The sequence below is a fragment of the Littorina saxatilis genome, linkage group LG17, assembly GCF_037325665.1.
Source record: "Littorina saxatilis isolate snail1 linkage group LG17, US_GU_Lsax_2.0, whole genome shotgun sequence".
NCBI lineage: Eukaryota > Metazoa > Mollusca > Gastropoda > Littorinimorpha > Littorinidae > Littorina > Littorina saxatilis.
Genome location: NC_090261.1, coordinates 63423657 through 63451652, shown reverse-complemented (window position 1 = coordinate 63451652; position 27996 = coordinate 63423657). Strand labels below are relative to the sequence as shown.

Below are 27996 nucleotides of genomic sequence, written 5' to 3'. Positions count from 1 at the left end.
TTCATAAACTGTTAATTTTCCGAACATTGCCGATAAAACGCGGACATGGCGAACGCTTACCAGTTTCAACCGGTTTGTAACTTTGGGTGTTTTCTTCACAATTACTGCAGCAGTGTCAGACACAGTACGAAGCGGTAAGAATATGAACTTTTCTGTCTTATGGACCTCATAGCTTCTGTATATTAACGCGTCAGTGTTCAGAAAACCTTTTGTTTACCTTTATGGCACGTCCAACAGGGCGCCGCCATGTTGACTCGAATATAAACAACGGAAGTCCACGGTTCAAGAGCGTACCGCATGGTAATATCCAGTGCGATCTGCTTCTTCAAGTAGAGCGCGCGCCTTGCTGTCTGAGGAGTATTGCTTGGTTGCTGCGTTCTTCCTGCATTCAAAAATTATAAGTCTAACACAACAAAATGTGTAAATGCCAGGATTTGTTCACTTGGAAATACTAAGTCTAGTGTTTGATTTAAAAGATAAATAAAAAGTTTGTGGTCATGCTGCATGATTAGAATTAGAAATCAAATTTGAGTTAGGCTAAGCCCTGGCTGGTTGTCACTGTCACACGTGCATTGTTATAGAAGAATTTGCTTTTTTATGCTCATCCAGGACACACAAGCTTGTGAGATCACTCAGACATTGTGTCTATCAGTATCATATTATCCAGTTTAAGATACCTGCATTTGTTTTAGTCTTGTTTGTCTTTTAAAAGATACTTTTAACAGTTACAGGTTCAAGGACATTGACATTATTTGCAATAAATAAAAGCAACAACATGCATTTATGTTCTAATCAGCCCTAAGTGCAAACTTTATTTGTGCAATGTAAAGAGAAATTAAAGAACTCATCAGATCTGGGAACACATATTATTTTGCCGTATTGTGTACGCTCAATTGTATAATATGATCGGTACGCTCGGTTAAAAAAATAATCCTAGACTTCTTTTCTTTACAAGCGCATCCTAAAGCCGATCCAGTATTTTGACACACCTGTTTTGCACCTCTTGTGTCTTATGTATGTGAAGTGTAGTCTTGATTAAAAATTAATATTAAAATTCCTTCTGACTATCACTATGTCTGTATTTTAAATGTATCGTAAACTTATTTAACTGTTCGATGCATGTTTGAATCATCGATGTTCAAATGTTGTGTGGCGTCCACTCATTTTTTGCTGAGAATACTCCCAAGTGCAAAACAGGGGTTCCCAGGTCTGACTCATCATGATCATCAGTCAGTTAAAAAAATAAGAGCATGAATGGAACTGCTTGATTGAAACATTTTGCCTGTGCATTTCATTTATTGATTAAATGTAAACATATTTTTCATTGGTTTTTAAGTCTTTGGTCCCCATTACCTAGTCTTCATTCCATGAGCCAATGCTATTTCTGCCTAATTGTGTTAGTTAGAATTAATGTATTTTTGTCATTAAGCCTCTGTATCTGAACGTTTCCTACTAGTGAAAGAATAATTGTAAGTGTTGTGATTTAAGTTGATTTCATGCTATTTTTCAGATCACAGGAAGGTTTGTCCAGCAAGTTGAAGCGTGTAACGAGTGTCCGATGTAAAGATGGCGGTGTTAGCCGAACAAGCGGGCAAGCTCCTGGACTTCAGCCAGAAGCTCGACATTCAGCTCTTGGACAATGTCGTCTCCTCCATGTACTCTGCGGAAGGAGAGCAGGTCAGAGATCACTCTTTACTTCTCGTGCAGGAACATTGATTTGTAACAGAAGCTTTCTTTTTCTTTCTTTTTTTCGTGTGCAGGTGTGCTCAACCTACCAATTGTATTGGCTCACAAGATTGATCAGTGAGCCGTACTAATGAGCAGTGTTTGTGTGGATGGGTGGCCGGCAAGTGGTAATAGTTGATCAACCAGCTGCCTGCCTGTGAACAAACACATTAACGTTGAGGTTTTCTCAGATAATTTGATGCTAGACCTTTGAAACTGTTTCCCCCCAAAAAGGGAAAATTATCATTTTATTCAACATATTTTAAGCTTACATCTTTGAAACTCGCAACACTTTTATTTGTTTGATGACTTCTTGACAAAACTCAAGTCTGATTGATCCTGGTCCGTTCTGCAGGTCACAGTAGAGTCAAGTTTGGGTCTAAAAGTAATAAATTGTCATTTTCTTCAATGTCTGCTGAGCTGGAGCAACAGATAATTTGTTTCTGATTCAGTTTCCCACGGAGAAAATGAGTCATATGAGCATTGCATTGTGTTGGTAGTGCCGCTGCCCCTTCTTGCAGCTTTGGACACATTTTTCTGCGAGAGAAGCCACTCTTCTGTCCGCTTAAAATTGAATAAAATGAAGCGGTGCAAGATGGTCCAAGAGGATGTATAACGCGAGTGTTGTGTTTTCAGCAACGGGTGGCACAGGAGGTGTTGACGCGCCTCAAGGAGCATCCCGATGCCTGGACACGCGTGGACACCATCCTGGAGTTCTCGTCCAACCAACAGACCAAGTACTACGCCCTCCAGATCCTGGAGAACGTCATCAAGACTCGCTGGAAGGTGCTGCCCAGGACACAGTGCGAAGGTCGGTGCACTTCTCTGAATACATGGCTAGACTTGTGGCCGGGGCATTTGGCTTCCAAACATATGAGATTTACTGGCCGATGTGAATGCGTGATATATTGTGTAAAAAATTCCACCTCTCACGGCAGAAATTAATATGTAAAGCGCTTAGAGAACGTCAAGCGCTATATAAATCTCCCATATAAATAAATAAATAAATAAATATGTTTTGGTGCTGTATATTTTTTTTGGTGTTGCTTATGAAATGAAGGGAATTTCCTTTATGTTGACTTTGCACATCCACCTGGGATTCTGAGCCAGTAGCAACACGTCTTCATGAAAAAGTTGAGATATCGTTCTGTGGTTCATGTTTAAATGTTGGGGAAACCACATATCTACTTAAGTCAGCTGTAACTGGTTACCTAAACCTTGATTGAATTGTTAGCAAGAGTGTGTAGTAACATGGAGAGAATGGCGTGTGGTTGCAGGCATCAAGAAATACATCGTGGGGCTTATCATCAAGACCTCATCAGACGCAGCATTGTTAGAGAAAGAGAAAGTGTACGTGGGCAAGCTCAACATGATCCTTGTACAGGTCAGTGGCATTTTCCTCTTTCTTTTGCACTCTGTTGCTTTCACCAACTTTGAAATGCATGCTTAGGACACGGAGTGTGTAGTTTTCAGGGCAAGTTAAAAGAAAATCTTGGGTACTTTTGTTAGTTCAGTGGAATGCGTCACACTATATATTTCTTGCCAAACAAGTCTTCTTGTGCTCGATAATGCAATGTTCATTTGTGAAGGCAAAGGGTGATTGGATAATGTAGAACAGTTTTGCCTGTGTGTGTTTTCAGCATGATTTTCGTTCTTTCTCTCAGATCTTGAAGTATGAGTGGCCAAGAAATTGGCCGACGTTTATCAGCGACATTGTTGGTGCCAGCAAGACCAACGAGTCCCTGTGCCAAAACAACATGATTATCCTCAAGCTCCTCAGGTAAGGACGGATAATTGATTGTCTCAGTTCAACAGGATTCAACTATAAGTTTCTCATCTGATTTAACAGAATTTCAGTCAGTTACATGGTCCAGTCATACTGTAATTTCAGCTTGCAAAATTGTTTTCGTTAAAAACGATTTGTCTGAGATTTGTTTTAAAAAAATGTCAGTGGGGTTAGGTCAAATGCTTCCACCTTCACGAGATTGTTAGACATGCGTATGACTCCAGTTTCTTCCCTTGTCATGGCATATTTGGGCTGTCAGGAGCTGTGTATGTGTTGCTGTGGTGTGTCATTGTGACTAGCCATCATGGTTACTCTTGCAGGGAGTGAGAATGTTGATGGTATGAAGGTGTTGACAGCGGGCTTGACACTGTGCATGTTGACCTTGTTGCAGTGAGGAGGTCTTTGACTTCTCCAGCGGCCAGATGACGCAGGCCAAGGCCAAGCATCTCAAGGACACTATGTGCAGCGAGTTCTCACAGATCTTCCAGCTCTGTCAGTTTGTCATGGTACGTCGCTCGCTCTCGATCTCATAAACACGCAAAACCAAGAGTGTGAAGACACAGTAAAGCAGTTCATGTTTAAAATTGCACAGTTCTGCTTTAAAGATTATCTCAAGTATTTACTGTAAAGCGAATTGGGTGAGGCGATAGTTCAGTAATTGACATGACCAGATTTTTCAGAAGAGTTGCCGATTTTAGTCCAGTTACTTTTGCTTTTCATTTCAGCAACCAGAAAGTTGAATTTGCATGAGCCTAGCAAAGATTTTGCCTGCATACACACGGCTGGTTGTCTTTGTCTGCTTGACGGAACACTTGCCTGGTGTTGCTGTTTGACTGATGTCTTGTTTGTTGCAGGACAACTCCCAGAACGCACCACTGGTGGGGGCCACGCTGGAGACGTTACTTCGCTTCCTCAACTGGATCCCCCTGGGCTACATCTTCGAGACCAAGCTCATCACCACCCTCATCTACAAGGTACGCAGCCTTTCTCTTCCTGAAGCCTCAGTGGCCCTCATAGTTAACTTTGCTCATCACCACCCTCATCTACAAGGTATGCAGCCTTTCTCTTCCTGAAGCCTCAGTGGCCCTCATAGTTAACTTTGGTCATCACCACCCTCATCTACAAGGTATGCAGCCTTTCTCTTCCTGAAGCCTCAGTGGCCCTCATAGTTAACTTTGCTCATCACCACCCTCATCTACAAGGTATGCAGCCTTTCTCTTCCTGAAGCCTCAGTGGCCCTCATAGTTAACTTTGCTCATCACCACCCTCATCTACAAGGTATGCAGCCTTTCTCTTCCTGAAGCCTTCAGTGGCCCTCATAGTTAACTTTGCTCATCACCACCCTCATCTACAAGGTATGCAGCCTTTCTCTTCCTGAAGCCTCAGTGGCCCTCATAGTTAACTTTGGTCATCACCACCCTCATCTACAAGGTATGCAGCCTTTCTCTTCCTGAAGCCTCAGTGGCCCTCATAGTTAACTTTGCTCATCACCACCCTCATCTACAAGGTATGCAGCCTTTCTCTTCCTGAAGCCTTCAGTGGCCCTTATGTTTCACATTGCTGCAAAGGTTCTTATTTTCTAGGAGCTGACATTTGGTTGGGTAGGGTGCAAGTTTTTCTGTTTATACTGAGAACCTATCTGCCATTGGATTTGATGCAGGCTATGTGGTTGGCAGTATAAAGGTTATGTGTCTGACTGCTGGTGTTTCTTTCTGTGCAGTTCCTGAACGTGCCCATGTTTCGCAACGTCACCATGAAGTGCTTGACAGAAATTGGTATGTCCCTTTCCCTGTCTGTGTGTCTCACGTTGGTATGTCCCTTTCCCTGTCTGTGTGTCTCACGTTGGTATGTCCCTTTCCTTGTCTGTGTGTCTCACGTTGGTTAATCACTTTCATGGTGGTCTTTGACACGTGAATAGTTTCTGGAAGCTATCATAGAATTGGCCGAGATTAAAGATGTGCAGCAGTGCACAAAATGTATTGGTGTGAACTGATACTTGATAGCTTGCTCTCAATGATATTGTGATGTTGATGTCAATGGCACATTTTTTGTTGTTACAGCGGGCGTTCAGGCCTCACAGATTTACGATGAACAGTTCCTGCAACTCTTCACGCTCACCATGAATCAGCTCAAGACGGTGAGTGTTCCTCGTGTCACCGTTACAAATGTGACTAAGAGTGCGTGTATTGTCTGCAGCACACAAGTTGACTGCTGGAAGTGTGATGATGTAGTGTGACATGGGAGCTATGTGATATATGCTGTGTAGTCTGAGTTATCAGTTTGACAAATGCTGTGACATGTGAGCTATGTGTTATATGCTGTGTAGTGTGAGTTAAGAGTGTGACATGGGAGCTATGTGAGATACATGCTGTGTAGTATGTGACATGCTGTGTAGTGTGTAACATGTGAGCTGTGTTTGATAGATGCTGTGTAGTGTGTGACATGTGAGCTGTGTGTGATAGATGCTGTGTAGTGTGTGACATGTGAGCTGTGTGTGATAGATGCTGTGTAGTGTGTGACATGTGAGCTGTGTGTGATAGATGCTGTGTAGTGTGTGACATGTGAGCTGTGTGTGATAGATGCTGTGTAGTGTGTGACATGTGAGCTGTGTGTGATAGATGCTGTGTAGTGTGTAACATGTGAGCTGTGTGTAACAGATGCTGTGTAGTGTGTAACATGTGAGCTGTGTGTAACAGATGCTGTGTAGTGTGTGACATGTGAGCTGTGTGTGATAGATGCTGTGTAGTGTGTAACATGTGAGCTGTGTGTAACAGATGCTGTGTAGTGTGTGACATGTGAGCTGTGTGTGATAGATGCTGTGTAGTGTGACATGTGAGCTGTGTGTGATAGATGCTGTGTAGTGTGTAACGTGTGAGCTGTGTGTGATAGATGCTGTGTAGTGTGTGACATGTGAGCTGTGTGTGATAGATGCTGTGTAGTGTGTAACAGATGCTGTGTAGTGTGTGACATGTGAGCTGTGTGCGATAGATGCTGTGTAGTGTGACATGTGAGCTGTGTGTGATATATGCTGTGTAGTGTGAAACATGTGAGCTGTGTGTAACAGATGCTGTGTAGTGTGTAACATGTGAGCTGTGTGTAACAGATGCTGTGTAGTGTGTAACATGTGAGCTGTGTGTAACAGATGCTGTATAGTGTCTGACAAGTGAGCTGTGTGTGATAGATGCAGTGTAGTGTGTAACATGTGAGCTGTGTGTAACAGATGCTGTATAGTGTCTGACAAGTGAGCTGTGTGTGATAGATGCAGTGTAGTGTGTAACATGTGAGCTGTGTGTAACAGATGCTGTCCGTGGACACCAACATCAAAGAGGCGTATGCCCGGGGGTCGGATGACGAGCAGAACTTTATCCAGAATCTCAGTCTCTTCCTGTGCACCTTCCTCAAGGAACACGCTCCGCTGGTGGAGAAAAAGCTGGACCTTCACCCCCTCCTCATGACGGTGAGGACCTGATCCTATTTATGTCCCTCCTCACAGCCGTTAGGGCCTTATCCTGTCTCTCTCTGTCCGTGAAGTGAAGGGCCTTATCCTGTCTCTCTCTGTCCGTGAAGTGAAGGGCCTTATCCTGTCTCTCTCTGTCCGTGAAGTGAAGGGCCTTATCCTGTCTCTCTCTGTCCGTGAAGTGAAGGGCCTTATCCTGTCTCTCTCTCTGTCAGTGAAGTGAAGGGCCTTATCCTGTCTCTCTCTGTGTCAGTGAAGTGAAGGGCCTTATCCTGTCTCTCTCTCTCTGTCCGTGAAGTGAAGGGCCTTATCCTGTCTCTCTGTGTCCGTGAAGTGAAGGGCCTTATTCTGTCTCTCTGTGTCCGTGAAGTGAAGGGCCTTATTCTGTCTCTCTGTGTCCGTGAAGTGAAGGGCCTTATCCTGTCTCTCTCTCTGTCCGTGAAGTGAAGGGCCTTATCCTGTCTCTCTCTCTGTCAGTGAAGTGAAGGGCCTTATCCTGTCTCTCTCTCTGTCCGTGAAGTGAAGGGCCTTATCCTATCTCTCTCTCTGTCCGTGAAGTGACCAAGACAGTGGACGTCTTGTTGCCAACTGCAGACTGAGGCTGTTGGCTGACTCCACTTTCACACTGTCCAGCAGCTAACTGTAGAAGTCGCTTCAGTCAATATGGTTATACACTTTACTGGCAGTTTTCTTTGTTTGAGCCATATAGTGACATGATATTGCAACATCTGTCTTAACCCTTACACTGGTGCAATTCTGTAACACATGTTACATGGCCACAGGTGAATTAACAGAGAGAAAAATAACAAAAAACGGTCATATAGGTTTTCGCATCCATGGGAGGTAATCGGAACCGACCAAACAGACTGAGCCAGTAGCGCGACATATGTCGTGACAACCAGGTGACATTATACGTAAAGTAGCGCGACATATGTCGCGACAACCAGCCTAAGGGTTAAAATATGCATCTGTTGGCAGGCCCTGCTGTCAGTGACACAATACTGCAACATGAGTGTTAAGATAGCCCTGTGTCCACTGCAACTGAAGCGTGTTAAGATGAACATGTGTAGAACCATAGGCAACAGGAGTGTATAGATGAATACTGTGTGTGCAGGCGCTTCATTACCTGATCATGATCTCTGAAGTGGAGGAGGTGGAGATCTTCAAGATCTGTCTAGAGTACTGGAGCGCCCTGGCTGCCGAGTTGTACCGCGAGTCACCCTTCTCCTCCAGCTCCTCCCCCCTCATCCTGGGCACCAAGCCTCTCACCGAGATGCCCGCCCGACGACAGCTCTACAATCCTGTGCTGTCCAAGGTTCGTTAAACACACACACACACCTCCCCTTATCCTGGGCACACACACTTCATATCACACCTCCCCTCAACCTCTTCATGCTGTCTGTCTTTCTCTTACACACACTACTTATACCTGTGCCAAGGTGCAGCTTTACCTGTGTAACTATAATGGTACTACTGTGCTAACTTCTGATACACATATACCCTGTACTATGTTGTCACTGTAGCATAGTGCATGTCGAAGGAGATGTGGTGTAGAGTGACCTTGACCTTGTGTGTTTTTAGGTGCGGCACGTGATGATCTCTCGCATGGCCAAGCCCGAGGAGGTGCTGGTGGTGGAGAACGAACAGGGGGAGGTGGTGCGCGAGTTCATGAAGGACACAGACTCCATCAACCTCTACAAGAACATGCGCGAGACGCTAGGTCAGTCCTCTCTCTTCTGCTTTCAACTTCTGTGGATCTTTCTCACTTCTTCAACAGTGGCTTTTCAACCTGCATTCATGAATGCTATTTTTACACCATCTTCATTCATTTCATCTTTCTTGTGTACAAGTAGAAATTGCTCATCAAGTGTCCCGAACTGTAAGACAATCCATAGTACATGGACTGGAGTCCAGGGTTTGTTGGAAGAAGTGGTGGTTAGCCCTTTGGCTCCCTCTGTAGTAAGCACAGAAAACATTTGTCTGGGAGATCAGTAGTTGTAGAGGGATTGCAGTGAGTTGACTTGTAGAACATGACATGACAGAGTGAGGTAACTGGGGTTGTGACATGCAGTGTGTTGTTTTGACGTGCTGTGTGTTGTTATGACATGCTGTGTGTTGTTATGACATGCAGTGTGTTGCTGTGACATGCAGTGTGTTATTGTGACGTGCTGGGTGTTGTTGTGACATGTAGTGTGTTGTTTTGACATGCAGTGTGTTGTGACGTGCAGTGTGTTGTTGTGACATGTAGTGTGTTGTTGTGACATGCAGTGTGTTGTTTTGACATGCAGTGGGTTGTGACATGCAATGTGTTGTTGTGACATGTAGTGTGTTGTTGTGACGTGTTGTTGTGATGTGCAGTGTGTTGTTGTGATGTGTAGTGTGTTGTTGTGACATGCAGTGTGTTGTTGTGACGTGCAGTGTGTTGTTGTGACGTGCAGTGTGTTGTTGTGACGTGCTGTGTGTTGTTGTGACATGCAGTGTGTTGTTGTGACGTGCAGTGTAATGTGCAGAGTGTTGTTGTGGCGTGCTGTGTGTTGTTGTGACATGCAGTGTGTTGTTGTGACGTGCAGTGTGTTGTTGTGACATGTAGTGTGTAGTTTTGTCATGTAGTGTGTTGTTGTGATGTGCAGTGTGTTGTGACATGCAGTGTGTTGTGACATGCAGTGTGTTGTAACATGCAGTGTGTTGTTGTGATGTGCAGTGTGTTGTTGTGATGTGCAGTGTGTCATTGTGACGTGCTGTGTGTTGTTGTGACATGCAGTATGTTGTTGTGACGTGTAGTGTGTTGCTGTGACATGCAGTGTTGTTATGATGTGCAGTGTACCTGACTCACTTGGATTACACGGACACAGAGAACATCATGACAGAGAAGCTGCACAACCAGGTCAACGGCACAGAGTGGTCGTGGAAAAACCTCAATACTGTGAGTGGCTTCATTTCATACTCTTACTTACACACCCGCCCAGAATAGACGCATTACTAGTTACCCCACGTAATTTCCCTCTTGATATTATAGGCTAGTCACTAGCGAGAGGGTGTGTCTGGTGCATGTGTACAGGAAGCACGTGTCAATATGCATGTGTACAGGAACCACGTGTCAATATGCATGTGTACAGGAACCACGTGTCAATATGCATGTGTACAGGAACCACGTGTCAATATGCATGTGTACAGGAACCACGTGTCAATATGCATGTGTACAGGAAGCACGTGTCAATATTTGTCCAAGAAAATGATACTCGCTCTTTCACAACCCATACAAACTTGCACATCTCGTTCAAACATTTTCTATTGGTGTCAAACTTACACATCTCGTTCAAACATTTTCTATTGGTGTCAAACTTACACATCTCGTTCAAACATTTTCTATTGGTGTCAAACTTACACATCTCGTTCAAACATTTTCTATTGGTGTCAAAATTCTGTGTTTTTCTCTCTTACCGGTATTTTCTTCCAAACTTAACAGCTAAAGGGTGCAAGGAACAAAAAAGGGTTTGCTATGTAACGGTGTGTGTGTGTTACAGTGCTGTGTAACGGTGTGTGTGTGTTACAGTGCTGTGTAACGGTGTGTGTGTTACAGTGCTGTGTAACGGTGTGTGTTACAGTGCTGTGTAACGGTGTGTGTGTTACAGTGCTGTGTAACAGTGTGTGTGTGTTACAGCTGTGCTGGGCCATTGGTTCGATCAGCGGTGCGATGCACGAGGACGACGAGAAGCGGTTCCTGGTGACAGTGATCAAGGACCTGCTGGGGCTGTGTGAACAGAAGCGCGGCAAGGACAACAAGGCCATCATCGCCTCCAACATCATGTACGTGGTGGGCCAGTACCCGCGCTTCCTTCGCGCACACTGGAGGTTCCTCAAGACCGTCGTCAACAAGCTCTTTGAGTTCATGCATGGTGAGCTGGGCACACTTTGCACATTGATCATCTACACCTTTATTCGTACACACAAAGCTGGGCACACTTTGCACATTGATCATCTAGACCTTTATTCGTACACACACAAAAGCAAAACTGGACTTTTTGACTCACATGCGAAGCAAAAGTGAGTCTATGTACTCACCCGAGTCGTCCGTCCGTCCGTCCGTCCGTCCGGAAAACTTTAACGTTGGATATTTCTTGGACACTATTCAGTCTATCAGTACCAAATTTGGCAAGATGGTGTATGATGACAAGGCCCCAAAAAACATACATAGCATCTTGACCTTGCTTCAAGGTCAAGGTCGCAGGGGCCATAAATGTTGCCTAAAAAACAGCTATTTTTCATATTTTTCCCATTTTCTCTGAAGTTTTTGAGATTCAATACCTCACCTATATATGATATATAGGGCAAAGTAAGCCCCATCTTTTGATACCAGTTTGGTTTACCTTGCTTCAAGGTCAAGGTCACAGGAGCTCTTCAAAGTTGGATTGTATACATATTTTGAAGTGACCTTGACCCTGAACTATGGAAGATAACTGTTTCAAACTTAAAAATTATGTGGGGCACATGTTATGCTTTCATCATGAGACACATTTGGTCACATATGATCAAGGTCAAGGTCACTTTGACCCTTATGAAATGTGACCAAAATAAGGTAGTGAACCACTAAAAGTGACCATATCTCATGGTAGAAAGAGCCAATAAGCACCATTGTACTTCCTATGTCTTGAATTAACAGCTTTGTGTTGCATGACCTTGGATGACCTTGACCTTGGGTCAAGGTCACATGTATTTTGGTAGGAAAAATGTGTAAAGCATGTGAGTCGTATGGGCTTTGCCCTTCTTGTTTCACATGTCTGGACCGATATTCACGTACGCCAAAAGACAACGCATTAGCCACTCATTAACTCCAGTTTTGTGATTTGATGCACTTGCCAATGCTGTTTGACAGTTTTTGTGAGTCTCATTGCAAGAGGTGTAACTTGTTGGTGTAAGCAAGCTTTACTGTGTGTGCAGAGAGATATGATGTCACAGAAAGTGCGCTGTGTAGTGTGGTCAAAGGGTGTGGTGTAAGCAAGCTTTATTGTGTGTGCAGAGACGCACGACGGAGTGCAGGACATGGCGTGTGACACGTTCATCAAGATCGCACAGAAATGTCGCCGCCACTTCGTGCAGGTGCAGGTCGGGGAGGTGATGCCCTTCATCGAGGAGATCCTCAACGGCATCAACACCATCATCTGTGATCTGCAGCCACAGCAGGTAAGGAGCTTGTCAGACGTGGCTCACTTATACCTGGCTGACCATGTATTTGTCTGGTCGCTTGCTGCATATAGTATTAACAGCTGACGAGTCGCATTATACTTGTTCGAGTCTAAATATCGGACCCTATTGCTACGCTGAAAATACAATAGCGATTATATAGCTGTTCTGACCTTGATTTGTTGTTCCAAACTTACAAAATGACAGTTTTTGCGTCGATGCGTTGATCTTGATAGCAGACGCCGTTTCTTATGCGCATTAATTTTGCGCAGACGCCACACTGACTTTGGAAAAAAACTTGATTTGATAACACAGCTGTTAAACAGCTTTTCATTAGTTCATTCGTATACAACAAAAAGAAGTTTGAGTTTTTTTAATTTTGAACAAGACTACTTAAGAAGAAGACCAAAACACAACACCAACGGAAAACTAGAAACAACTGAAGAACTGGGATGCAACAAGGGGAGGAGAAGAGAACAGCTAATCCGTACGACGCGAGCAGACGGCAGCGAATTTTTCAGTTTGGGTGAATGGCATTTATACTTGTCTCGTCATGAAGCGAATTTTTCAACCTCAGTTATAAACGACTACATGAATGTTAGTGCCATGGGTTGTACATCAATACTTCAGAGGGGAAGTGGGGTATTTAGTGTGGAGTTACGAGATAAGAAAAGCCAAATGCGAAAGTTTGTGTCAGTCGGCAACTGAGCTCACACAAAAACGGCTGTTCCGTTTTACTCCCCTGTTTGTACTACATCTTTCGAGTTTGGGCATTTCGTGGTGTTTAGGGACAGAAAATAATTGGGTTAGTCCTGTTTCATCGGGAAGTTAGCAGAAAAGGGTATACTATCGACATTTGTAAAGCTGAAAAACATTCCTGAGAAGAATTTCAAGTTGTCAGTGTATACTGTTGTCGATTGAAACGGCATCGTTTGGTACAGATGGGTAAACCGGAACCATGCGTCTTTGTTATTGCCAATATGCTTTTGGATATTGGCAAAAATGGCCGACTTCCGTAGCATTATGCTTTGATGATCGGAAAAGGGATGTGTGAGACCATCCAATCACAGTCCCCGAATTCCCCCACATGTCCATCAGAATAGCTATATTGCCGTATTGCTGTGAATACAGTGTTGTAAGGAAGATGGAAGAATTGCATTTGTGTGATGTGTTTTCAGGTGTGAACTAGTGACCACCAGGAGATCTTGTGAGCTTGTTCCTTGTTGGGTCAGTTGTAGCAGTTGCCTCGTGAAGCAATGTGTAGACCTGGTCAAGGCATTTGCCAACTCATTTTTGACTCACATGCGAAGCAAAAGTGAGTCTATGTACTCACCCGAGTCGTCCGGCCGTCCGGAAAACTTTAACGTTGGATATTTCTTGGACACTATTCAGTCTATCAGTACCAAATTTGGCAAGATGGTGTATGATGACAAGGCCCCAAAAAACATACATAGCATCTTGACCTTGCTTCAAGGTCAAGGTCGCAGGGGCCATAAATGTTGTCTAAAAAACAGCTATTTTTCACATTTTCTCTGAAGTTTTTGAGATTGAATACCTCACCTATATATGATATATAGGGCAAAGTAAGCCCCATCTTTTGATACCAGTTTGGTTTACCTTGCTTCAAGGTCAAGGTCACAGGAGCTCTTCAAAGTTGGATTGTATACATATTTTGAAGTGACCTTGACCCTGAACTATGGAAGATAACTGTTTCAAACTTAAAAATTATGTGGGGCACATGTTATGCTTTCATCATGAGACACATTTGGTCACATATGATCAAGGTCAAGGTCACTTTGACCCTTATGAAATGTGACCAAAATAAGGTAGTGAACCACTAAAAGTGACCATATCTCATGGTAGAAAGAGCCAATAAGCACCATTGTACTTCCTATGTCTTGAATTAACAGCTTTGTGTTGCATGACCTTGGATGACCTTGACCTGTCACATGTATTTTGGTAGGAAAAATGTGTAAAGCAGTTCTTAGTGTATGATGCAGACCTGGGAACTCATACGATTTCGCCGTATTTTGTACGCATGATTGTCGAGAATACGCTCAGTATGGTCAGTGGGAAAAAATACGACGAGAAAAATTCCTAGACTACTTTTCTTCACAAGCCCATCCTGAAGCCGATCCAGTATTTTGGCACATGATTACGTCACTATATTAGCCGCTGTAAAAAAATATATTATCGGATCGTGTCAATCAATCAAAACAACCAGGCAAACGAAAGTACGGTATTTCGCGAAATCGGCTCCGAGAATAAACAAGTGAAACAAAGAAGAAAGGTGAAAAAGTTTGAAGAAAAATATCACACACACACAATTTGTAACCAACACACACATGTAGTCCCGCCCGGAATAAGCTTTTTTGGGATGATTTACGACTTTTGCGCACATTTCGAGCAGACGAAAACGCAACATGGCAGCTCTCGCTCCTCCAACTATCGCAAGACACAAAAAAAACAAAATCTCGCGCGCGCGAGATCCTGATACATCCGGTGTTTCTCTGTACGCTTGTCACGACGACTTGTTGACAAACGAAGATTCGCGAAAGAAAGAGAAAAGCGCCGAGTCTTGAGTAGAAAGCTAATAAAGTACCGGTAATCGCTAATCGAGCGAAATGAAAATCCGCGGCGACTTCCATTAAGTGAATGCTATTCAAGTTTAGGTAACGTTTTAGCCGCATCTTTTTATAAGCCGCAATGCGATTATTTTTTTTCTAAAGTCGCGGCTTGTAGTCCCTCAAATACGGTACAGTTTTTGAGTCACTTGAGAAAAAGTGACTCTATGTAATCGGTCAGTGTTAGTCTGTCCGGCCGGCCGGCCGTCCGTAGACACCACCTTAACGTTGGACTTTTCTCGGAAACTATCAAAGCGATCGGGCTCATATTTTGTTTAGTCGTGACCTCCAATGACCTCTACACTTTAACGATGGTTTCGTTGACCTTTGACCTTTTTCAAGGTCACAGGTCAGCGTCAAAGGAAAAATTAGACATTTTATATCTTTGACAAAGTTCATCGGATGTGATTGAAACTTTGTAGGATTATTCTTTACATCAAAGTATTTACATCTGTAGCCTTTTACGAACGTTATCAGAAAAACAAGGGAGATAACTAGCCTTTTCTGTTCGGCAACACACAACTTAACGTTGGGCTTTTCTCGGAAACTATAAAAGTGACCGGGCTCAAATTTTATGTGAACGTGACTCATTGTGTTGTGAATAGCAATTTCTTCCTGTCCATCTGATGCCTCATATAATATTCAGAACTGCGAAAGTGACTCGATCGAGCGTTTGCTCTTCTTGTTGTCAGTAAAAATTGAAAAAAGCATTTATTTTAAATGTGTAGGTAAACTTAATTAACGGTGTGACTGACGCGCATGAGGCATGTTTTAATCATGGATGTGCAAACGCTGTGTGGAGTACGCTCATTTTTTTCAAAATACACCTTCTTCTTCTTCTTCTTCAGCGTTCCAGAATTTTCTGGTTACGTGTGAGCTCGTTTGCCCATTTGGGTTCCCCACACTATGCTCTGAGAGCATAGTCAGCTTCACTCCGCTTTCGTTGAGTAGGCATGCTGAGTATTTTCGTGTTTCCATAATCCACCGAACTCTGACATGGATTACAGGATCTTTTCCGTGCGCACTTGGTCTTGTGCTTGCGTGTACACACGAATGGGGTTAAGTCACTAGCAGGTCTGCACATAAGTTGACCTGGGAGATCGGAAAAATCTCCACTCCTAACCCACCAGGCGGCAGCGACCGGGATTCGAACTCACGACCTCCCGATTAGGAGGCCGACGTCTTACCACCACGCCACTGCGCCCGTCACAAAATACACCAAGTTTGTTTGAGAATACTCAAAGTGTAAAACAGGGGTTCCCAGGTCTGATGATGTCATTGCTAGGTTTAGTTATTTGACCTTGACTCTGAAGGTCAAGGTCATGTAAAGGTCAAGGTCAAGCATGTGAGTCGTATGGGCTTTGCCCTTCTTGTATCCTGTAGTCCTGCACTATAACTTACGGTCGTAAGAAAGATGGGCACGTTGCAAGTGTTGTGTTTTCAGGTGCGCACATTCTAAGTGTGTGTTGTGTTTGCAGGTGCACACATTCTACGAAGCAGTGGGCCTGATGATCAGCGCGCAGACGGACCAGGTAGCCCAGGAACACCTGATCGAGCGCTACATGCTGCTGCCCAACCAGGTGTGGGACGGCATCATCAACCAGGCCACGCAGAACGTGGAGGTGCTCAAAGACCCCGACGCTGTCAAACAGCTAGGCAACATCCTCAAGACCAATGTGCGGGCTTGCAAAGCACTTGGTCATCCCTACGTTGTTCAGGTCAGCACACCTCTCATTGTCATCAATGTCTTGAGTGGTTTACTTAAATGGAGGAAGAGGGCATTTTGCAGACTCATGAACAGGCATGGTAACTAGGATTTCTAGATGGAAGCTGCTTTTGTAGGTTGAGTTATCTTTGCCATGGAGGCCATGCCCCACAGAGGCGGCCATGGCCCCTGCTTTGTATTGTTAAAAACGTCCTGTGCTATCACATGCTGTACTTCAACTGAAACGCTTTCAGCGTAGCATGCTATGTTTTAAGACAAATTGCTACACTGTTATGTCAAGCTTGAAATTGCTACACTCCAACAAATAATGACAAGTATGCAACAGTTTGCCCTTTCTTTTGAGTGGTGGTATTTATTTGTGTTTCTCTCTGTTGTTACAGCTGGGTCGTATCTACCTGGACATGCTCAACGTGTACAAGGTGATGAGCGAGAACATCTCGAGCGCCATAGCAACCAACGGGGAGAGCGTGACCAAGCAGCCTCTGATCCGCAGCATGCGCACGGTGAAGAAGGAGACGCTGAAGCTGATCTCGGGCTGGGTCAGCCGCTCCAACGACCCCCAGATGGTGGCCGAGAACTTCATCCTGCCCCTGCTGGACGCCGTGCTGCTCGACTACCAGAGGAACGTGCCCGCTGCTCGCGAACCAGAGGTCCTCAGTACCATGGCAACCATCGTCAACAGGCTGGAGGTGAGCATTCGTGCTGTTGGTGACCAGAGCTTGTCTGTTGGGGGGTTTAACTATACCTGTTGCTTTGTTGGTGACCAGAGCTTGTCTGTTGGGGGGTTTAACTATACCTGTTGCTTTGTTGGTGACCAGAGCTTGTCTGTTGGGGGGTTTAACTAGACCTGTTGCTTTGTTGGTGACCAGAGCTTGTCTGTTGGGGGGTTTAACTATACCTGTTGCTTTGTTGATGACGAGAGCTTGTCTGTTGGGGGGTTTAACTATACCTGTTGCTTTGTTGGTGACGAGAGCATGTCTGTTGGGGGGTTTAACTATACCTGTTGCTTTGTTGGTGACGAGAGCATGTCTGTTGGGGGGTTTAACTATACCTGTTGCTTTGTTGATGACTAGAGTTTGTCTGTTGGGGGGTTAACTATACCTGTTGCTTTGTTGATGACTTGAGCTTGTCTGTTGGGGGGTTTAACTATACCTGTTGCTTTGTTGATGACTAGAGCTTGTCTTTTGGGGGGTTGAACTGGCCGTTGCCTTGTGGATGACTGTCCAAGTAGCTGTTGGGGGGGGGGGGGGGGGGGGGGGGGGGTTGAATGTGTTGTTTGTTTTGTATCGAAGGATCAAACAAAAGTTCTGGGTTGGGAGGAAAAAGTAAGGTTGGTTGAAGAACTGGAAATGGATTTTTGTTGGGCCTTATCCTGTGCCAACTTCACTGTTTGCAGCTGTTGTATGAACTGAGACCGTGTCTTTTCACTGTGAGCAGTGTATGAACTGTGAGCAGTGTATGAACTAAGACCGTGTCTTTTCCCTGTGCGCAGTGTATGAACTGAGACCGTGTCTTTTCACTGTGAGCAGTGTATGAACTTAGACCGTGTCTTTTCTCTGTGAGCAATGTATGAACTTAGACCGTGTCTTTTCACTGTGCGCAGTGTATGAACTTAGACCGTGTCTTTTCACTGTGAGCAGTGTATGAACTTAGACCGTGTCTTTTCACTGTGAGCAGTGTATGAATTGAGACCGTGTCTTTTCGCTGTGAGCAGTGTATGAACTTAGACCGTGTCTTTTCACTGTGAGCAGTGTATGAACTGAGGCCGTGTCTTTTCACTGTGAGCAGTGTATGAACTGAGACCGTGTCTTTTCACTGTGAGCAGTGTATGAACTGAGGCCGTGTCTTTTCACTGTGAGCAGTGTATGAACTGAGACCGTGTCTTTTCACTGTGAGCAGTGTATGAACTTAGACCGTGTCTTTTCACTGTGAGCAGTGTATGAACTGAGACCGTGTCTTTTCACTGTGAGCAGTGTATGAACTTAGACCGTGTCTTTTCACTGTGAGCAGTGTATGAACTGAGACCGTGTCTTTTCACTGTGAGCAGTGTATGAACTGAGACCGTGTCTTTTCACTGTGAGCAGTGTATGAACTTAGACCGTGTCTTTTCACTGTGAGCAGTGTATGAACTGAGACCGTGTCTTTTCACTGTGAGCAGTGTATGAACTGAGACCGTGTCTTTTCCCTGTGAGCAGTGTATGAACTGAGACTGTGTCTTTTCACTGTGAGCAGTGTATTAACTGAGACCGTGTCTTTTCACTGTGAGCAGTGTATGAACTGAGACCGTGTCTTTTCACTGTGAGCAGTGTATGAACTGAGACTGTGTCTTTTCACTGTGAGCAGTGTATGAACTGAGACCATGATTTTCTTTTCACTGTGAGCAGTGTATGAAAAGACAGTCTCAGTTCATACACTGCTCACAGGGAAAAGACACGGTCTCAGTTCATACACTGCTCACAGTGAAAAGACACGGTCTCAGTTCATACACTGCTCACAGGGAAAAGACACGGTCTCAGTTCATACACTGCTCACAGTGAAAAGACACGGTCTCAGTTCATACACTGCTCACAGTGAAAAGACACGGTCTCAGTTCATACACTGCTCACAGGGAAAAGACACGGTCTAAGTTCACACACTGCTGTGAGCAGTGTATGAACTGAGACCGTGTCTTTTTTCTGTGAGCAGTGTATGCAGGATGATGTGCACTTATGTGTCTTACAGAAGCACATGACTATAGGAAAGTAATATTTACTGTTGTGTGTTGCAGAACCACATCACACAGAGCATCCCACAGATCTTTGACGCTGTCTTCGAGTGTACCCTGGCCATGATCAACAAGGTAGGTGACCATGGCAACCACTGTCTTTTCTATACACAATATCAAGAAGGCAATGTGCGCATGCCTTGGCTGGCATAGCTTTACCGTTACAATTCAGTTGGAGTCATGGGCTGAGGTGCATTTAGCCAAAGTGGGTGCCACCCAGCTGGGTGGGAGCCAGCTGCAGCATCTGATTGGTTGAAATCACAAGAAATCTCTATTTCAACCAATCAGACCCCGCGGTTGGCGGGAGAAAGAGAATTGTGATACAAAGTGGTGATATTGGACCTGCTGTGATGCTAATTCACCGGTGTTACTGTCCATATTGCAGGACTTTGAGGAGTACCCTGAGCACAGAACCAACTTCTTCCTCCTCCTGCAGGCGGTCAACTCACACTGCTTCCAAGGTCAGTCACACCTCTTGCTTCTTCTCCCCACCACTGTGTATGTTGTGTGGACAGTTGCAATTCACAAGGCTTGTATATCATTTTATCATGACTGCTGAGCTTTTTTTCAGGGCTGTAGCACGGAATTGAATGGGATAGCAGATAGATGTTGACGAGCCTTTTATGCAGAGTTTTACAGTTGCAAGATAAATAAAGTATGTGTTGTGTGTGGCTGACTGTGTTGTGTAGTTGTAAAACAACTGTTGTGTGTGGTTGGTGCAGCGTTGCTCAACATCCCGCCGGCCCAGTTCTGTGGCTGACTGTGTTGTGTTGTTGTAAGACAAGTGTTGTGTAGTTGTAAGATGAATGAAGTATGTGTTGTGTGTGCTTGGTGCAGCGTTGCTCAACATCCCGCCGGCCCAGTTCAAGCTGGTGTTGGACTCCATCATCTGGGCGTTCAAGCACACCATGCGCAACGTGGCTGACACGGGGCTCGACATCCTCTACACGTTGCTGCAGAACATCGCGGGGGAGGAGGTGGCCGCACAGAGCTTCTACCAGACCTACTTCACCGACATCCTGCAGCACCTCTTCTCCGTCATCACCGACAGCTCACACACCGCAGGTACATTGCACCGCTACCCCTCCCCCTCCCCCTCTGGTGGCACCCTTCACACCATTGGTGTGCAAGGTGATGATTTAATGGAAAGGGTGTCCCCTTCATGATTCAATCCAAAGTGTGTCTCCTGCGTAAACCTTTCTCCTAACCTTTGATGCTGTGTCAGTCTCGGTGGAGAGTGAGAAATCACATTCCAGTGACATTGTCTAACGATGTTATTTCCCCCAAGTCTAACGATGCACATTGTGTTATTCCCCCCAGGTCTAACGATGCACATTGTGTTATTCCCCCAGGTGTAACGATGCACATTGTGTTATTCCCCCAGGTCTAACGATGCACATTGTGTTATTCCCCCAGGTCTAACGATGCACATTGTGTTATTTCCCCCAGGTCTAACGATGCACATTGTGTTATTCCCCCAGGTCTAACGATGCACATTGTGTTATTCCCCCAGGTCTAACGATGCACATTGTGTTATTCCCCCCAGGTCTAACGATGCACATTGTGTTAGTCCCCCAGGTCTAACAATGCACATTGTGTTATTTCCCCCAGGTCTAACGATGCACATTGTGTTATTCCCCAGGTCTAACGATGCACATTGTGTTATTCCCCCAGGTCTAACGATGCACATTGTGTTATTCCCCCAGGTCTAACGATGCACATTGTGTTATTTCCCCAGGTCTAACGATGCACATTGTGTTATTTCCCCAGGTCTAACGATGCACATTGTGTTATTTCCCCCAGGTCTAACGATGCACATTGTGTTATTTCCCCAGGTCTAACGATGCACATTGTGTTATTCCCCCCAGGTCTAACGATGCACATTGTGTTATTTCCCCCAGGTCTAACGATGCACATTGTGTTATTCCCCCCAGGTCTAACGATGCACATTGTGTTATTCCCCCCAGGTCTAACGATGCACATTGTGTTATTCCCCCAGGTCTAACGATGCACATTGTGTTATTCCCCAGGTCTAACGATGCACATTGTGTTATTCCCCCCAGGTCTAACGATGCACATTGTGTTATTCCCCCAGGTCTAACGATGCACATTGTGTTATTTCCCCAGGTCTAACGATGCACATTGTGTTATTTCCCCAGGTCTAACGATGCACATTGTGTTATTTCCCCAGGTCTAACGATGCACATTGTGTTATTCCCCCAGGTCTAACGATGCACATTGTGTTATTCCCCCCAGGTCTAACGATGCACATTGTGTTATTCCCCCAGGTCTAACGATGCACATTGTGTTATTCCCCCAGGTCTAACGATGCACATTGTGTTATTTCCCCAGGTCTAACAATGCAAGCCACCATCCTGGCAACGATGTTTGTGGCGCTGGAGTCTGGCAAGATCACCGCCCCGCTGAGCCCTAACCACCCCCCTGCACAGAACGTGGCCTACATCCAGGACTTCCTCCTCAACCTGCTCAAGACAGCCTTCCCTCACCTCAACGAGTACGTGACTTTCCTCTCGTAACACCTCATACCGTATTTGACGGATTACTTCTTCTTCTTCTTCTTCGGCGTTCCAGGGACGGATTACAAGACACACCGTTTTATAAGCTGCGCCCTCGACTTTTTAAAAAAAAATTGGGACGAGCCACGTATAGGCCGCGTCACTATATTAGCCGCCGTCGAAAAAAATATAATCAGATCGTGTCAATCAATCAAAACAACCAGGCAAACGAAAGTACGGTATTTGGCGAAATCGGCTCCGAGAATAAACAAGTGAAACAAAGAAGAATTGTGAAAAAGTTTGAAGAAAAATATCACACACACAATTTGTAACCAACACACATGTAGTATTCCCCCTATCTCTCTCTATTTCTCTCTCTTTTCTAGATCATTCTGTTAGAATGCATGTTGTATGTATGTATGTGGCGATGTGAACTGTGATGTAATGTATAATGTGTTGTAAAAAAAAAAAAAAAAAAAAAAAAATTATTAAAAAAAAACACACACAAGTAGACCCGCCCGGAATAAGCTTTTTTGGGATGATTTACGACTATTGCGCACATTTCGAGCAGACGAAAACACAACATGGCGGCTCTCGCTCCTCCAACTATTGCGAGACACATAAACGAAATCTCGCACGCGCGAGATCCTGATACATCCAGTGTTTCTCTGTACGCTATCTTGTCACGACGACTTGTTGACAAACGAAGATTCGCAAAAGAAAGAGAAAAGCGCCGAGTCTTGAGTAGAGAGCTTATAAAGTACCGGTAATCGCTAATCGAGCGAAATGAAAATCCGCGGCGACTTCCATTAGGTGAATGCTATTGAAGTTTAGTTAACGTTTTAGCCGCATCTTTTTATAAGCCGCAATGTGATTTTTTTTTTGAAAAAAAAGTCGCGGCTTGTAGTCTGTCAAATACGGTAATCCTTTTAACATGGGGGGGGGTCTACTTTTATCGCCTTCATATTGGGTTGGGTTTGCATTTGTTTTGCCACATATTTTTGCTCTTTTTGACTCACATGCGAAGCAAAAGTGAGTCTATGTACTCACCCGAGTCGTCCGTCCGTCCGGACGTCCGTCCGTCCGGAAAACTTTAACGTTGGATATTTCTTGGACACTATTCAGTCTATCAGTACCAAATTTGGCAAGATGGTGTATGATGACAAGGCCCCAAAAAACATACATAGCATCTTGACCTTGCTTCAAGGTCAAGGTCGCAGGGGCCATAAATGTTGTCTAAAAAACAGCTATTTTTCACATTTTTCCCATTTTCTCTGAAGTTTTTGAGATTGAATACCTCACCTATATATGATATATAGGGCAAAGTAAGCCCCATCTTTTGATACCAGTTTGGTTTACCTTGCTTCAAGGTCAAGGTCACAGGAGCTCTTCAAAGTTGGATTGTATACATATTTTGAAGTGACCTTGACCCTGAACTATGGAAGATAACAGTTTCAAACTTAAAAATTATGTGGGGCACATGTTATGCTTTCATCATGAGACACATTTGGTCACATATGATCAAGGTCAAGGTCACTTTGACCCTTATGAAATGTGACCAAAATAAGGTAGTGAACCACTAAAAGTGACCATATCTCATGGTAGAAAGAGCCAATAAGCACAATTGTACTTCCTATGTCTTGAATTAACAGCTTTGTGTTGCATGACCTTGGATGACCTTGACCTTGGGTCAAGGTCACATGTATTTTGGTAGGAAAAATGTGTAAAGCAGTTCTTAGTGTATGATGTCATTGCTAGGTTTAGGTCAAGCATGTGAGTCGTATGGGCTTTGCCCTTCTTGTTTTCCCCTTGATTTTGTTAATGGTGTGCATGTGTTGGCCCTGGGTCCACTGTGGTGATGTTTTATGCCTTACACCTGATGATGTCGCTAAGATCATGTATCAAGTCCTTCACAAGCAGCCATATTGACATGTGTGTTATTGTGTTGAGGCCTCAGATCAAACTGTTCATCAAGGGACTGTTCAGCTTTGACCAAGACTATCAATGTTGACATGTGTGTTATTGTGTTCAGGCCTCAGATCAAACTGTTCATCGAGGGACTGTTCAGCTTTGACCAAGACTATCAATGTTGACATGTGTGTTATTGTGTTCAGGCCTCAGATCAAACTGTTCATCGAGGGACTGTTCAGCTTTGACCAAGACTTCAACGCCTTCAAGGAACACCTGAGGGATTTCCTGGTGCAGATCAGGGTGGGTAGTCCTGTCAGTACTGACACTCGTTGCTGCATTGATTTCATCAGCCTCCATCTCGCCTTTTGGTTATTACGCATTTGTTGCTGTGTTATTAGTAGGGAGAGGATGTCGTCATACTCCATAGGTGTTAATTATACAAGCTTTTTATTGTGTTAATAAGAATAAGATGTTTTGTGCAGATTTAATTGGAGAGGAATTTCACAGAACAAGGCGTTTCCTGCTGCCAGTTTCAATTCTCAAGAGATGCATTTATGGATGTTTGTCAGTCTGTTCCACTGTGTGCTTTCTGTCATACAAGTGTTTGTCACTGTGTTCCTGTCATACAAGTGTTTGTCAGGGTGTTCCTGTCCTACAAGTGTTTGTCACTGTGTCCACAGGAGTTCGCGGGGGAGGACATGAGCGACCTGTTCCTGGAGGAGCGAGAGACGGCCATCCGTCAGGCGACGGACGAGAAGCGCAAGGTGCAGATGGCCGTGCCGGGAATCTTGGGACCTCACGAGATCCCCGAAGAGATGCAAGACTGAATGGGAGCGTGTGTGGGCCGCACTTACACCCGTCTCAACACGGCTCTCACCGCACTAACACCCATCTCAACACGGCTGGGCAGCGCCACTCTACACACCCTGTAGTCGGGTGTCCATACCACGGAGTGCTGTGATACCTCTCACCGCTCGCCTCGCCCGTCTGGCCACTAGGGCCCACTGCCGTGTCGGATAACGCTAACATGTACAAAGCAGGATGCGTTGGTGACAAGAATCAAGTTGTGTGTTGTCAAGATGATACCACTGGGGCCCACTGCCGTGTGAGATAACGCTAACATGTACAGAATAGGATGCGTGGATGACAAGGATCAAGTTGTGTGCTGTCAAGATGAACCAAACATTGTGACGCTGCCTGTCACGAGGCAGCCAGCTAGGGCCGTGTGTGTGTACTAGTGACGCCAGGCTTGTCGGACCATGGTGTGGACATGTGGGTGCTGCACAAAATGGGAGGCAGGATTCTACATACATGCTTCCACACACCTGTCACACCTTGTCACCCTGGCCAGCTGTAGGATGGAGGCTGTACTGCAGTGTAAGAAGTTGATGTTGTACTGAACATTGTGCCGACGGTCAAGTGACAGTGGTCAACTTGTCTTGCTGTGTGCTCAACCCACTTAGAGGGAGACGCTTGTTGCTGTGTCGGGCGTCACAACCGTCAGCCAGCTGCGTGTCGGACAGACGTGTGTGTATCCGGCCAGTTGGTGCCAGGCCATGATTTTTTCACTTCCATGAAGTGCTGTTGACTTTGGCCCGAAGTCAGTCGGGCCAGCATATAGACAATGTCCAGTCCAGTGCCATGGGCTGTGTACTCATGTCCAAAGCGTGTGTCAGTGTATGTGTGCAATGAGTGTCACACTGGTGTTTTAGCGTGCTGTGTGTTGGTCACGTGCTGAATGGAAAGGGGGGGGGGGGGGGGGGTGAAAGCCACACACTATCAATACGAAGTGTTGTGTTACAGTCAAAGCAGAATTTGTGTCTCTGCTGGTGCTTGGCTTGCCTGTGGTGTGCGAGTGGAAATGACGATGAGAACCACACGACTTGTGTGCAAGGAGAACAAAATGTGTGACTGGCGACAAGACTGACATCTGTCCAGCTGTGTGCAGTCAACAACTAGTCGTGAGGTATGGTAGTGGGTGTATGTCAACAACTAGTCGTGAGGTATGGTAGTGGATGTATGTGAACAGTGTGTGTGTGAACTAGTGAGGTGTGGTAGTGGATGTATGTCAACAACCGGTGTGTAGTGAGCAAGTTGTGAGGTGTATGTGAACAGTGTGTGTGTGAACTAGTGAGGTGTGGTGGTGGTGTGTGTGAACAACTAGTAAGGTGTGGTGGTGGTGTGTGTGAACAACCAGTAAGGTGTGGTGGTGGTGTGTCAACTAGTTGTGAAGTGGTGTGTGCAAACAACCGGTATGTGGGTGTGAACAACTAGTGAGGTGTGTGTGTGTGTGTGGGTGTGAACAAGTGGTGCGTGTAGTGAACAAGTTATGAGGTGTATGTGAACAACCGGTGTGGGTGTGAACAACTAGTGAGGTGTGTTTTTGTGAACAAGTGGTGTGTGTATTGAACAAGTTGTGAGGTGTATGTGAACAACCGGTGTGGGCCACACCGACTCCACCAATGGCAGCACTGTGTGGTGTGCTCCCTGTGTAGGGCAGCTGGGGCACTGGTCATCTCACACTGGTCATCTCACACTGGTCATCTCACTGGTCATCTCACACTGGTCATCTCACACTGGACGTTGGCCAGCAACACTGCTGGTGTGTGTGTGATGAGGATGCTGACAGTGACAGACAGGGCAGCTGCTGACTTTGTGATGCAATCTCCTGTCACTGTTGTGCTGGCCTGTCGGTCGTAGTGTGTGTACCGTACTATCTGTAACCTGTTTGTGCGTGTGTAGTCAGCGATCAAATGTGGTTAAGTACCCTCTGCTCAGTTATTTGAGCCAAGTATCCATGACGGGAAGATGTCAGTGTTGTGTGGTATCTGTGCAAGGTAATTATCGTGTGTCGCTAATGCCCACGTCCCTTTGTCCCTCAGTGACCCACACTCCCCTTGTGAGCCCTGGTCGTCATGGTCAGCGTATCTGGAGAGCCAGCCGCGTGTGTCTCCCTGTCTCCATTGCAACTCGCTTACACTGCCTTTATGCGCTGTGTTTTATGTGAAAACCACTTGACAAGCACGTGATATGTGCTTGGTGTAGCAAGCATTAGCTAGGAATGTGTGGGTTGTTGAGAGAAGCAGAGTGAGAGAGGTACGACTGCATTATATAGGGCTTGAATGAAGGTTGGATCAGTGTGCGAGTTGAGAGAAGCAGAGTGAGGTATGACTGCGTTATATAGGGCTTAAACTAAGGTTAGCTCAGTGTGTGCCCACCTAGGGCTGTAGGCACAGTCCCTGACAAGCCTGCTTACTGCCATACTCCTATCCTCCATCAGCAGTATTGAAACCAACATTCACTGAATTCTCATCTCTACACCCTGGGTCTGCTACTTGGTGTGGCGTCTACATTCTTGGCGCCCTGGGCACCAAACTGGGGATATCGGAGTGATGGCCATTCATTGTTGGGTCCAAGGTCCAACAGAACAAGAGAAGTGCTATCCGGTGAAAGGGCAATACTCCTCCATCACCCATTGATGACCGCTGTTAAGTCACGTGATGAATGAGCGTCCCCATTTGATATCATTCTGCAAACTCTTCATGCTCGCTTTTCATTGACATTTTTCATTGTGTAATTGTGATGCAGGGCGGGTTATGGCAAAGTGTTTATAAGTAAGGGTAGATTGTGTATAAGTAAGGGTAGATTGTGTTTGAATGTTTTGCAGCAAGTGTTCCTTTTCCTTGACAGTTTGGTTGGTTGTGCAGTACATGCTATGTTAGTATGTAACGTACACACCACTCCCCCTATCCCCAAACTGCCGCATTCATACGCAAGTATAACAATAATTCCTTCATTGCCAGCTCCTGCAATCAGAAGGAAGCTAGTTTTGTTGTTTGTTTGTGTCTGCCTTTTTTTAAGATTGGTCTAAAAACTTGAAGCAAGAGGACTTGTTGATGGGTCCGTTGTTGAATTTGTTTGAGGTCTAAAACTTAACTGTAAAAACGTTTCAAATTATGGAATGAAATGGCTGCAACTTCTGCAGACACCTTTGATAATCATTAACACTATCTGCTTGAGTGGAAAAGAGTGTTAAAATGTATAGAATTTGTCCACTTGGTTGTTGCAGATTGTTGTAAGATGTGAACAATGGTCTATGGACAAATGTGTAGAGCAATGCCACCTGTTGCTGTAAGACTGAGAGTGGGTCTGTAGATAAAGAGAGTGGAGGCGAACGCTATGATTGCGGGACAGAGAGTATGAGGTGTTGTGATGGCCGAATGTTTCACTTCACCGTTTCATCCTGTCTGCTTTTACCAACGTCACTGAATGGCGAGACTGTGAAATAAACATTTTCCATGTCTCA

At 45.1% G+C, this 27996-nt stretch overlaps 1 protein-coding gene across 3 annotated transcripts; it reads left to right on the top strand.

Moving 5' to 3' along the window:
* Positions 1-34: 34 nt before the first annotated feature.
* LOC138952089 (exportin-1-like) lies at positions 35-27996 on the top strand. Of its 3 annotated transcripts, XM_070323680.1 has the most exons (25): positions 35-134; positions 1511-1677; positions 2362-2536; positions 3003-3109; positions 3390-3505; positions 3903-4017; positions 4366-4485; positions 5232-5286; positions 5572-5648; positions 6810-6968; positions 8083-8283; positions 8550-8688; positions 9788-9891; positions 10630-10864; positions 11986-12149; positions 16252-16491; positions 16880-17188; positions 19267-19338; positions 19649-19724; positions 20101-20328; positions 21616-21778; positions 23894-23990; positions 24371-25693; positions 25740-25858; positions 25892-27996. In XM_070323680.1, the coding sequence occupies exons 2-23, from the start codon at positions 1567-1569 to the stop codon at positions 24515-24517; spliced, it is 3210 nt and encodes a 1069-aa protein (XP_070179781.1). In that variant the 5' UTR covers positions 35-134; positions 1511-1566; the 3' UTR covers positions 24518-25693; positions 25740-25858; positions 25892-27996. The 3 variants fall into 3 exon arrangements, with proteins under 3 accessions (XP_070179781.1, XP_070179780.1, XP_070179779.1); XM_070323679.1 differs by having other exon boundaries at positions 24371-25656; positions 25740-27996; XM_070323678.1 differs by having other exon boundaries at positions 25740-27996.

Coding starts and splice junctions, on each gene's coding strand:
- LOC138952089 (XM_070323679.1), top strand. CDS start 1,567: ATGGCGGTGTTAGCCGAACAAGCGGGCAAGCTCCTGGACTTCAGCCAG. Junction 4,018..4,365: donor AGCTCTGTCAGTTTGTCATG/GTACGTCGCTCG, acceptor TGTTTGTTGCAG/GACAACTCCCAGAACGCACC. Junction 8,689..9,787: donor GAACATGCGCGAGACGCTAG/GTCAGTCCTCTC, acceptor TATGATGTGCAG/TGTACCTGACTCACTTGGAT.